This window comes from Mustela erminea, chromosome 14, assembly GCF_009829155.1.
Source record: "Mustela erminea isolate mMusErm1 chromosome 14, mMusErm1.Pri, whole genome shotgun sequence".
In the NCBI taxonomy this organism is placed as follows: Eukaryota; Metazoa; Chordata; class Mammalia; order Carnivora; family Mustelidae; genus Mustela; species Mustela erminea.
Genome location: NC_045627.1, coordinates 85,173,916 through 85,186,291, shown reverse-complemented (window position 1 = coordinate 85,186,291; position 12,376 = coordinate 85,173,916). Strand labels below are relative to the sequence as shown.

At 38.1% G+C, this 12,376-nt stretch overlaps 1 protein-coding gene across 5 annotated transcripts in view; it reads right to left on the bottom strand.

Moving 5' to 3' along the window:
• ZRANB1 (zinc finger RANBP2-type containing 1) overlaps positions 1–12,376 on the bottom strand; it is a 56,167-nt gene that overhangs the window by 32,642 nt on the left and 11,149 nt on the right. The window contains exons 1-2 of one of the 5 annotated variants that reach the window (XM_032312446.1): positions 5,780–5,802; positions 2,025–2,875 (exon numbers count right to left, since the gene is read on the bottom strand). In XM_032312446.1, coding sequence (XP_032168337.1) covers positions 2,025–2,838 — 814 coding nt within the window. In that variant the 5' untranslated portion in view covers positions 2,839–2,875; positions 5,780–5,802. Of the gene's footprint in view, positions 1–771; positions 840–2,024; positions 2,876–4,788; positions 4,966–5,779; positions 5,803–12,376 lie in introns of those variants that run through there. The other 4 variants (XM_032312444.1, XM_032312447.1, XM_032312448.1 and 1 more) reach the window with 4 other exon arrangements.

Here is a 12,376-nt window from a genome sequence, read left to right as displayed (position 1 = left end):
TTTCAAAGCAGAATTACTTATCCTGAGATACACTAACTTGAAGAAGGAACCTCTGATTTCTAAAGGATTCTAAGACCCCAACATAAATTAATAATCATCACAATGTACTTCACTTCCATCTGTAAACTTACATGTACTATAAAACAACCTTGTACTAAATGTATGCATAGTCCATTACCACCTGCAAAAACGATTTAAGAGCTTCCAAATGGCATTGAGGTAATTTAAAGACAATCTACCTAGATACAAAAGGTCACACAAGATTCCATTTATATGGAATATCCAGTATAGGTAAATCCAGAGAGACAGAAAGCAGACATGATTGCCAGGGACTTGGGAGAGGAGGGGAGGTAGAGGTTTACAGGGTTTCCTCTTGGGGTGATGAAAATGTTTTAGCACCAGACAGGTGGTAGCTGCACAACATTGTGAATGCTCTAAATGCCACTGATTTGTTCACTTTCAAAATGGTGAATTTTATGTTACCGGTCGTATCTCCTTTAAAAAAAAAAAGGAAAATTATGCCATATACAGTACCCCAACTTGAAGGGGGAAAATAATCTATGGGATGAAATGGAAAAACACAGATAATCTAAAATGGGTCAGTGTGCGCTCATCGGTAGTCCTCGGACAGAAGAAAATTGGAACTAAGAGTTACTAAGTGCCTATTGTGTTTGGGTGTTCAGAAAGACTCACCTTCTGGGACATTCTTTTTACCAGAACAAAACTAAAATAAAAAACTCAGATTTCTTGAAATCTACGCTTAGGACTTACAAGTTCATATAGTTACATCTTCTGTTCTTGGAGCTATATTCAGGAGGGTAAACAAAAGAAATTCACACCTGTAAAAAACATACACATACAGCTAAGCTATATTTAAGGCTTAGCTATTGTTCCACACAATATTTAACTTTAGTCACTCCAAATAATCCTTTACAAAAATTTTCTCTACAAAACACAATGTCAGGGGTGCCTGGGTGGCTCAGCAGGTTAAAGCCTCTGCCTTCAGGCTTAGGTCGTCGTGATCCCAGGATCCTGGGATGGAGCCTCACATGGGCTCTCTGCTCAGCGGGGAGCCTGCTTCCCTCTTTGTCTCTGCCTGCCTCTCTGCCTACTTGTGATCTCTGTCAAATAAATAAATAAATAAAATCTTAAAAAAAACAAAAAAAACAGAATGTCAAAGCAAGCACCACCCGAAATATCCCCAGTGGGGATAATTAAACCCCATTAAATTATCAAAAATTATGGTAATTTAAATCATAAAACTCAAAAAGCTAACCTACTCAAAAGAAACAAAACAGCACAGGGTGTCCAATAACTGCTTTTGTGAATTACATCACAAATATTTAATTCACAAGGTTGGTTAAACTAGAGAAAACCCTGCTCTCCAACATGTCCTGGTACTTCAACAGGTCTGAACCAGTAACTTGGGATCAATATCCAAAATTTCTTTAGGAAGTACTAAAACCATAATACACACACACATCATGATTTGAACTGTGGGAACCAGCTGGCTACGTGAAATCAGTTTTATAAAATTTGCCAGTATTAACTACATGACATTCATGTTAAATTAACATCAGTATTTTCAAGGTCAATGTTATGTTTGTTCAACTTCTTGGAGTCACATTTTTGTGATATTTTTAACATCTGACTAAAGCTTCTGTCATCACAAGATGCTCACACTGTTTACAAACACTCCGAAGCAGCAGCTGGTGTTCCTCAGTCACATCTTGTTAAAATAAACAGAGCAGCAGTTTCAAACTCCAGGTATATTTTTCTCCTATTGATGTGTAAAAAACCTTACTTAAGAAGTTTTTCTCCTTAATGATGGAAAGACACACAATGAAATGGAGGCGATTTAGGATCAAGTTATAACAAGATCACAAATACAGATTATTATGGACAGTGGGAGTATAGCTATCATGCTGAATGACCTAAATCCTAAATAATATTGATACTGTTTATATCTTCCATGTCATTCTTAATACCTATTACCATCCCTTTCAAAAAATGTAGAAACTTACCCACACAAGCATTGAGGAATAGCCAATCGGTCTTTTTCATCCTGTTTTTAATTTGTTTTAGTTTTTTAAAGTCCACTTCAAGTTCCTCCTTGCTGCCAACAGCACCAGCCAATTCAATCCTCTGAAAATCCATTTTCATTTCCGAGTCCCGTTTTGTAGTGGGGGGTGACCTTCTTTGGCTATTCCCACTGCTGCAGCTTCCCCTCCACCGAGCTCGGTCTTGCTCATTTATTATTGAAGAAGCCTCTTCAGTCTCTGCCAACTCTATTGCTTCAATATTATTAGGTCTGGGATGGTCACAAACAACACATTTCTTAGCCTTGGCCCAGTTTTCATACGTGCAAATAGAACAAGTCCAGTGCTGGGTCCTTGTGTTCGGTTTATTTCTATCATTGTATTCCTCACAAGGATCAACAGAAAAAGCAACTGGTCTTGAACCAGATCCTGAGGATTGAGGAGATTCTGTGGGACTCCTGGTCCTACGCTGGGATAAGCACTGGGTACATCTGATTGCTCTTGGCCAGTTCAAATAGGTACACATGTGGCATGACCATTTATTTGCATTTTCCATGCTGTATGAAGACTTAACCCTGGGTCTTGCGCTAGAGTCTGGACATATCAAAGGACTACTTCCTCCTTCGGTGCTGGAAGGATCCCAATCTCTACCAACATCGCTTGAACCACTTTTAAATGGATCTTCTGTGATAATTGTTCCACTTGGTCTTTGGGCGCGACACATAGTACACTTGATCGCAGATGGCCAGTTTTCATACGTACAATATTCACAAGCCCACTTAATTCCACGTTCTGACATTGTGCTCTTCTTGAAGTGAGTTATGTCAGGCAGGAAGCTATAAATAATTAGGACATAGTTATTAAAACAATAACTACATAATTCCATCTCTGTGCCCCAAAAGTACCCTTCAACTTACAAAATATAAATCTCACAAAAGCAGCCTGTGAGATTTAGCAATGAACTATCCTTACTTTTCCAATTTCCATTAGAGACACCAGAGATAAGTTTTCAAAGAAAAATCTTAGACCTCAGGGATTTAATGAAATTGTACTTTAGAATGCAAAAGGGATAAGCAGAAGATAAAGGGAGGTTTGTTCTAAGAGGGAAGCAAGTTAAAACAGAGAAGCCACTAACAGATGTTTAATTTAAGCCAGGTCATCACCATCGATTTAGAAGAGTAACCAACAGTTAAGATTCAAAGAGAAGGGAAAGAACACAAATCACATAACTTAAACATGTAACCATTCTCAAATTATGAACAACATAGATTCTTATGCTATCTAGGTACAGCATCCTTATGCTTGATTCACTGAAGAATTCAGAAGATCAAACAAAGTCAACTCTATCATTTTTGCTAAAGGAAGAAAAAGCAGCTTAAAAGTGCTACTTATCCACTGCTCTTATTAATAATAAGCACAGGCAGAAAAGAAAAATGTTGAAGAGTAATCCTTACAATCAGAAAAGGAACACTATGAAATACAGATCAAGTTCCTTGATAGCCTACACCCTTCAAAATCTAGTTATCTCTGAAGCACAAAAAAATAAAAACTATACATCATCTACTGGGACAATAAAATCAACAGAATGTCCCTAAGATAACTATTAGCATACTCATGCCAATAGAATTTTGAATACTCATACTCAAAATATTCAGTATTTAAAATACACTCAAAATTCAATTCATACTAAAAACCTATATTCAATATTTAAAAAGGTTCATAGGATTCTACACTGGGCTTATTACTAACACTACACTAAAATGAAGACTTCATGATTTAATGCCAACTAATTTATGAAGTAACTTCCACAGCAAATTTAATAATTACTTTTTTTTTTTATTTCTTTTCAGCAGAACGGTATTCATTGTTTTTGCACCACACCCAGTGCTCCATGCAATCCGTGCCCTCTCTAATACCCACCACCTGGTTCCCCCAACCTCCCACTCCCCCGCCCCTTCAAAACCCTCAGACTGTTTTTCAGAGTCCATAGTCTCTCATGGTTCACCTCCCCTTCCAATTTCCCTCAACTCCCTTCTCCTCTCCATCTCCCTTTATCCTCCATGCTATTTGTTATGCTCCACAAATAAGTGAAACCATATGATAATTGACTCTCTCTGCTTGACTTATTTCACTCAGCATAATCTCTTCCAGTCCCGTCCATGTTGCTACAAAAGTTGGGTATTCATCTTTTCTGATGGAGGCATAATACTCCATAGTGTATATGGACCATTGAATATATGTCCGTTGTGTATATTCGTCCGTTGAAGGGCATCTTGGTTCTTTCCACAGTTTGGTGACCGTGGCCATTGCTGCTATAAACATTGGGGTACAGATGGTCCTTCTTTTCACTACATCTGTATCTTTGGGGTAAATACCCAGTAGTGTAATTGCAGGGTCATAGGGAAGCTCTATTTTTAATTTCTTGCGGAATTTCCACACTGTTTTAATGGCTGCCACTAAAGCGTGACTCTTCATTTACTTATATATCCCTTCTCAACTAAATATCATCCTGCCACATATTTTTAACAAGAAAAGTAAAAAATCCTAGGCAGAGTAACAGAAGCTTTTGCCTCCCTTTCGCAGGGATTTTTCCTGACCTGAAAAGCTTAATCTTTCACTTTGTATGTGTTTATTACTGTGTCTCTGTTTGCCAAGTCCTCACCCCATTTACAGTGTGAACTCCATTAAGAGGACAAATTCACTACAAGAAAGGCTATAATTTATTAGCTAAAATAAAAATCACACTTACTAAGGTTTTAGTTTCCATGCTATAACCTCCACCTTGCACATGGTTAGAATAAAAGTATGACTTATAAATCAGACCAAAGACAAGATTCAGTCTTCATGCTGGCTCAAGATTCTGACTTCCTCAGGAGACACTGGCAGAGCGTGCTAAGTAGTTCTGTCTGACTGTGAATAGCTAGTCCTGTAAAGGAAACCAAAACTGAGTTTCACTTGAAGCCTGCTATTTTATCCAGTATTTATTTTTTAAAAAGCCTTTATTTTAATCCTACTCATTTCTTTTAATAATGAACTGTATTTAGCATTGTAATTTAATAAATTAAATTTATTTAGCAACAAAATTAGCTAACCCACTGCGCTGGTCAGTCAAATAGACATGGGAAAGACATTTTTCTCTAAAGCCTTAGCCATGTGTGTATGTGAACTAATGGAATCCCTAATATTCACTGAGTCGTGCTAAATCAGTTCCTAGCCATACTACTTGTTATTACTGAAGAGAGAAAGGATGTAAACTAAGTAGAAAAGCAAAAAATAAATACTGCTTGTATGTAGCCTGAAGTCTTTTTCTCCTTCAGCAACTGTATTTTCCCCCTAACCCAGGTTATTTATATTTATATTGCTTAGATTTTGAAATTTAGCTTGTACACAAAGATTACATACGCTCCAAAAGCAGTCCAAAAGTGTGCGAAAGAGCAAGAAACTATAATCATACAGTTCATATTTCATATTCACTAGGCAGTTTCTTCCTTTAGTTTCTCAGGAATGAACTATAAATAAGTTGCTTGTGCTACTGGAAAAAAAAAACATGGTCAAGTAGAAACTTATCATGACAAGAACAAATGACATAATGAATATATATACAGGGCTACTATACGTAATTTCAGTATTTCATTCAAAATATTCACATTCAGAATTTCATGCTTGCTTCACTAAGTCTTAGTTTGATATGTTTATAGGCTCAACTGAACAGCTTGTAAATTTACATTATCTTAGCTCACCTTCATGGAACTAATGTGCCAGCACAGCGTGTTTAAATGTCCACATCTGACCAAAAAAAAACAAAAAACTGTCATAAAAAATAGAGTCACTGTCATATATGCCTGGTAAGTAGCCTCCCTCTTCAAAAATCCAGGTAACTAAGCAATACCAAAACCATGCTCCAAAGTTTTAAGGCAAGTGAATTATATTAAATAATGATGTATACAGTGTCAACTCTATGGGAAATTGAGGCTTTGGAGAAATACCGTTTTTTAGTAACTGAAAACTAAAACTCACTGGAGAGGATTATCTGAGAGAGCCATTTATATCTGCTGTAATCAGTAAGTGGAATCGAAGAGTAAAGATGACTTTGGCTCAACTATATGATTTTGCATTACTGACAACAAATTAACACTAAGTACTTCTTTTCTTCCAGATGTCAAAAATCCCCCAAAAAACATAAAATTATTTTTAATAGCAACCAGCTCTGAGAATTAATACTGTACAGCAAAATAAAACTGTTACAAAATATCTTTTATGTTAACATAGTCATATATCCAAGTAAATTTAATTTGCAAGTCTAATTTTACATGGAAACACTTCCAAATTCTATCCAATGAATTATACTTGCATTAATTGGTGCAATAAAAAGCAAAAACAAAATCTGCACAATCTGGACCCTCTTTAAGGAGAACCACACACAACTTCTACTCTTCAAACAAATATTCCTTGGTTCGAATGCCACACCAACAATTCTCATCCTATGGATCAAAGAATCCATGAATCCATTCGTGCATCAAGCTCTACCTGCAGACAGACTGAATAATGTCTCCAAGTATATCAATCAGTCTTAAACTGACAATTGCTTTTGAGTATATACTTCCCAGCTGAAATAATAATAAAAGCCCAAGTATTATGAGTATACAGACTAATGATCAGGGGAAAAGAGAAGCTATCAATTAAACATGTTTTATATTGTCATGCTTAATAATGAATTAATTAGCTCATATTAGTGAAGCATTACCAAACACTGTTGAAGAACCAGATCCCTATTAAAGGAAATTCCTCAAAAATCATAGCTACCCTACAAATTCTCCCAAGCACCTACTAAAACCCTATGGAAAAAAACGGGAGAAGTGAAATAATCATCATCATGTATAAACTCCTTAAGAAAGAAACAGGTTGCCAGGGTGGCTCAATTGCTTAAGCATGTGCCTACAGATCAGGTCATGATCTCAGGGTCCTGGGATCAAGCCCCAGGTCAGCCTACCCTGCTCAATGGGGAGTCTGCTTCTCCCTGTCCCCCTCCTCCTGCTATGTATGCTCTCTCTATCAAATAAATAAATCTTTAAAAAAAATAAGAAAAGAAACAGAGAAGCCCCCTTGCCAGTTAGTTTCAAATGGTAAGTCATCCAAATGAAGGACTAATAGCAGTCTTTAAGGTTTTGTATTAGCCTTATTATTTTTTTTAAGATTTATTTATTTATTTGACAGAGAGAGAGAGAGAGATCACAAGTAGGCAGCGAGGCAGGCAGAGAGAGAAAGGAAGGGAAGCAGGCTCCCTGCTGAGCAGAGAGCCCGACAAGGGACTCAATCCCAAGACCCTGAGATCATGACCTAAGCCGAAGGCAGCGGCTTAACCCACTGAGCCACCCAGGTGCCCCTGTATTAGCCTTATTAAATATAAGTCTCTACTCAGTAATATAAATACTAACTCATTAATATAAATTGTTGATATAAATACTAATTAACATAAATCTATGGAAATTTATAAATGCTCAGAAAGCATCTTAGCAGAACAGAGATGCAAGTTAAAACTAGGTTATTCCAAGCATGCTGAATTTTCAGGTTCTGTTACAGTATCACATGATAATTCTGAACTGTAATACTGATATATAAAAAGTACTACTTAACTCTTTAAACCAAAACTCCCACACAGTCATTCCCCTCTTTTCTCCTCCGCATCTTTCTACATCACTGTCCTTCCTCACAACAGTCAACAGAAAAAAACAACTGGCCTTGAGCAAGATCCTGAAGACTGATGATACAGTGAACCCTTTCTCCATAAAGCTGACCTCATTTCAGGGCTCCAATAATTTATCACATCCTACTTAAACCTCTTCTCTTCCGCTCACAGCAAACCCTTAACCCTGATTTCTCCTATATCCATTAAGGACACCATGAGGACCTCTGCACCCAGCACAGAATGGCAGAATCCTCTTGAATTCTGCCCTTCCCCCGACCAGGGTCTCTCTAGTGGTTTCTGTCCAATCAGTTCCTTTCTTCCCATTTCCCACTGCCATCAACCCTTCTCAGTTCAGGTCAGAACTACTGTAATAACCTTCTAAGTATCTTCCCTTTCTAAATCCACCCTTCCTGTAATCCACAGCTTACTGTTACCAGAAAAATCCTAATAGCAAAGCACTCTTTCCTAAGCAATTCCACAGCAGTAAGAACTCCCAACTCCTTCCCATAGTCACACACACAACCCACCTCACAGACTCACTCCCCAACACCTCACACATACCCTAGCCTCATGCAATTACTACCCCCAACCCGCCCCAGTGATACATGAAGGCACTACCTTTACAAACCCAAGCATAACAGACACACGTGCCCAACCTGTGGCAAATCCCACCCCTTCTTCAAAGCTCGGTTCAAGTCTCATCTCTCTTAGGAGTGTTTTCCAAATCACTTCAAGTATACCAAACCACCACACTTCCACTAGCATCTGGCACTGACTGTATTCCCTCCTGGTACTAGTTTCCAGAATACTGATTTGTGTGTGTTGTCTTCCCTGTATTATTCCCTCCCTCAGTTTTCCATCAGGTAGCCAAGCTTTCAAAAACTGTGGGTCAGGGACGCCTGGGTAGTACAGTCCATTAAGGGGCAGACTCTTGGTTTTGGCTCAGGTCATGATCTCAGGGTCGTGGGATCAAGTCCCACATCGGACTAAGCTCCACTAGCAGCATGAAGGCTGCTTAAGTTTCTCTCCCTCTCCCTCTGCCCCTCAATATCCTCCCCACCCATGCCTGCTCAGCACACATGTATACATTCTAATAAATAATTTAAAAAAAACTAACTGTGGCATGGAGGGCATCAAGTGGCATGAAATGCGGACCAGCCCTGTGTTTAGTAAAGTCCACAGAACAGACCATACTGAGTGTACTGAAAAAAGACGGAAAAAATTTCAGGCACAAAGAAATTTTAGGGGCTGGGATCCACTCCTGCGGCAAGACCTCAGCAGACAATTTCCACCACCAACAACTAGGTGTATCAGACCCCAGGCACTCATGAGCGGGTTAACTATTCAAGTCCTGCGATATAAAGGACACAAGTCCTTTGGGTCCTGTAAAGGTCATAAAAACTTTTGCAATCACTAAATACCTTCTGAAAGTGCTAAATCTATGTGAAATTTTGTAAAAAGTAATCAAGAATCAGATCTCAAGGGATGCCTGGGTGGCTCAGTTGGTTAAGCGTCTGCCTTCAGCTCAGGTCATGAGCCCAGGATTCTGGGATCAAGCCCCTGTCAGGCTCCCTGCTCAGCGGGGAGCCTGCCTCCCCCTCTCCCTCTGTGCCTCCCCCTCTTCCTCTGTGGCTCCCCCTCTCCCTCTGCGGCTCCCCCTGCTTGTGCTCTGTCAAATAATAAAATCTTTAAATAAATTTTAAAAATTATACAGAATATTCCCATGACATATCTAGATTGAGAACTATTACAAAATCTTTAAAAAGTTGAGCAACAAGACCTTAAAAAATTATTTATAAGGGGCACCTGGGTAGCTCAGTCAGTTAAATGTCCAACTCTTGATTTTGGCCCAGGTCATGATCCCAGGGTTCTGAGATTGAGCCCCGCTTGGGAAAGACTCTCTCCCTCTCCGTCTGCCCCTCTCTCTTAAAAAGAAAGAAAGTAAAAAAGTTATTTATAAAACAAAATATACTAAATTTAGCATCTAAAACTGAGTGGGGAAAAAAAAACAACTTGGAAATAGTCACTATGGTTCTCAACTATAAAATACCTTAAGGGTTTTTTTGTTTTGTTTTGTTTTTATTTTGGAGGCAATCCCTGAGACAGAAAATATTATTAAAGCCAGCCTGGAGGCATCTGGGTGGCATAATGAGTTAAGCGTCAGATTTCAGGTCAGGTCATGAGATAAGCTTGAGATTCTCTCTCCCTGCCTCTGCACTTCCCACTAATGCTCTCTCTCTCAAATAAATAAGTCCTAAAAAACAAAAAACAAAAAACCAACCTAATTTCCCTTAAACTAATACACTAATCCAAATTACTAAAGAAACCACAATATATTGTGAACAGCACCTATACATAGTCTGTTTTAAAGGAAAGACTGCAACATAGCAAGTAAATCAATTTTCTCTTAGAGCCTCAACTCTCACATCTGTTAAAAAAAAAAAAAAAAATGAATTAAGATAATCTCGAGAATCTCCACCCCATATACTAAACTGTAACTATCAAAGCATCTCAATATTCTTCAATGTAAAGATTCACTTTAAAATCTTGTTCATTGAATTTGTTTTGCAAATAAATACTCTATTCCCAGAAATAATGAAACATTTTCCTAACTTTTCCCTGCTCCATTTGTTACAAGTTCTGGTAGCAAGCCCAATTTTTAAAATACATACTAATATCAAGGTAACAATCACTTAATAGATGTAAGCAGTATTAAAAACTTATTTTTAAAATAAAGCTATTAAACAGTCATATACCATACCATCTATGAATTACTTGTGCCAAATAATAATAGTTATCAAACCTGAGTAAGATCAAGCTTCCAGATCTAATTACCAGTTTGCAGGATTATAGGGGATAGACAGAACTGATTCCATGGAGATGCAATCAGCAAACTCCTGTGTGTGGGGAGGGTGTGCATTAAAACTTAAATACATGTTAAAAATTAACCTCAACACTGATATGATATTAAGAAATTATTGAGATTAGGGGCGCCTGGGTGGCTCAGTGGGTTAAGCCGCTGCCTTCGGCTCAGGTCATGATCTCAGGGTCCTGGGATCGAGTCCCGCATCGGGCTCTCTGCTCAGCAGGGAGCCTGCTTCCCTCTCTCTCTCTGCCTGCCTCTCCATCTACTTGTGATTTCTCTCTGTCAAATAAATAAATAAAATCTTTAAAAAAAAAAAAAGAAATTATTGAGATTTTAAGGTGTGAATAACAGTGCGGTACCTATGCTCTTAAAAACGACCTTTTCAGGGCACTTGGGTGGCTAAGTCGGTTAACCGTCTGCCTTCAGCTTAGGTCTCAAGATGAAGTCCCACATCAGGCTTGCCACTCTGCTTTTTCCCTCTGACCCTCCCCCTTCCATTGCTTTCTCTCTCTCTCTCTCTAATAAACAAATAAGTAAAATCTTTTTTTTTTTTTTTTTAAAGTCCTTTTCAGGGTGCCTAGTGGCTCAGTTAGTTGAATTTGGATCAGGTCAAGATCTCAGGTTTATGAGATCAAGCCCTACATCCAGCTCAGCAGGGAGCATGGAGCCTGCTTAAGGTTCTCTGTCGCTCTGCCAGCCTCTCACCCACCTTCCTTTCTTAAAAAAAAAAAGTCCTTTTCTCTTACTGAAAATATTTACATTGCTGTAAAATGTCTGGAATTTGCTTTAAAATACTCCCCTGGGAGGAAGCAAGAGAAACATAAATGAAACAAGACCAGCCATGTATTAGTACCTGGGTGACAAGAGTATGAGAATTCATTTTCCTAGCCTCTCTCTATGTATGTGTGTATGCATGTTTGAAGCTGTTCATAATGAAAAGTTTTATTTTTCATTATTTTTCATCATTTTCAAATCTATTACAAAAGTAACAAATGCTGTTCAAGACTGAGAATTAAGGCTCAGACTATTAGAAAAAGAGCAGGAGGGGCATCTGGGTGTTACAGTCAGTTAAGGAAGGGACTCTTGGTTTCAGCTCCAGCTGTGATCTCATGGTCCTGGGAAGGAGCCTCAAGTCAGTCTCGGTGCTCAGCAGGTAGCCTGCTTAAGATTCTCTCTCTCCCTCTGCCCCTCCCCGCCCCCATGCTCATGCTTTCTCTCTAAAATAAGTAAATAAAATCTTAAAAAAAAAAAAAAAAAAAAAAGAGCAAGGAAAGAAGTAGTACACTGCATAATATTCAGACTGCTACTCAAATGTTTGCCAGGGGCCTGTGACAGTCTACAAACTGTTTACTGGTCTATAGAGAAAATGAGAGTAAGCAATTTCAAACTTCTGTGGTAATTTTACAGAATTTTATGACTGTTGAGCCAAATAATAAATATTTGTGTTTGAGAAGCAATGTTTAAAACATTTGTAAAACTTACAAATACAGCTTCTTTCTAATAACTTGCAGGTACAGTTCATAAAATAGAAAAAAATCTCTCAAAATATGAACCAAAATCTATTTCAATGTAAACTTGCACAGGTGAATGTCACCCTTCAGAAAACTAAGTTAAAAAGTGATTTTTAAAAAAAGGTCTTTTCAATGTCTCTCATGAACAGAGACACAAAAATCCTCAACAAAACAAACCTCAATTCCAACAATGTATAAAAAGAATTATACATCACAAGCAAGTGGGGTTTATCCCAGATATCCAAGGCTAGTTCAATTGTTCAAAAAAATCAAT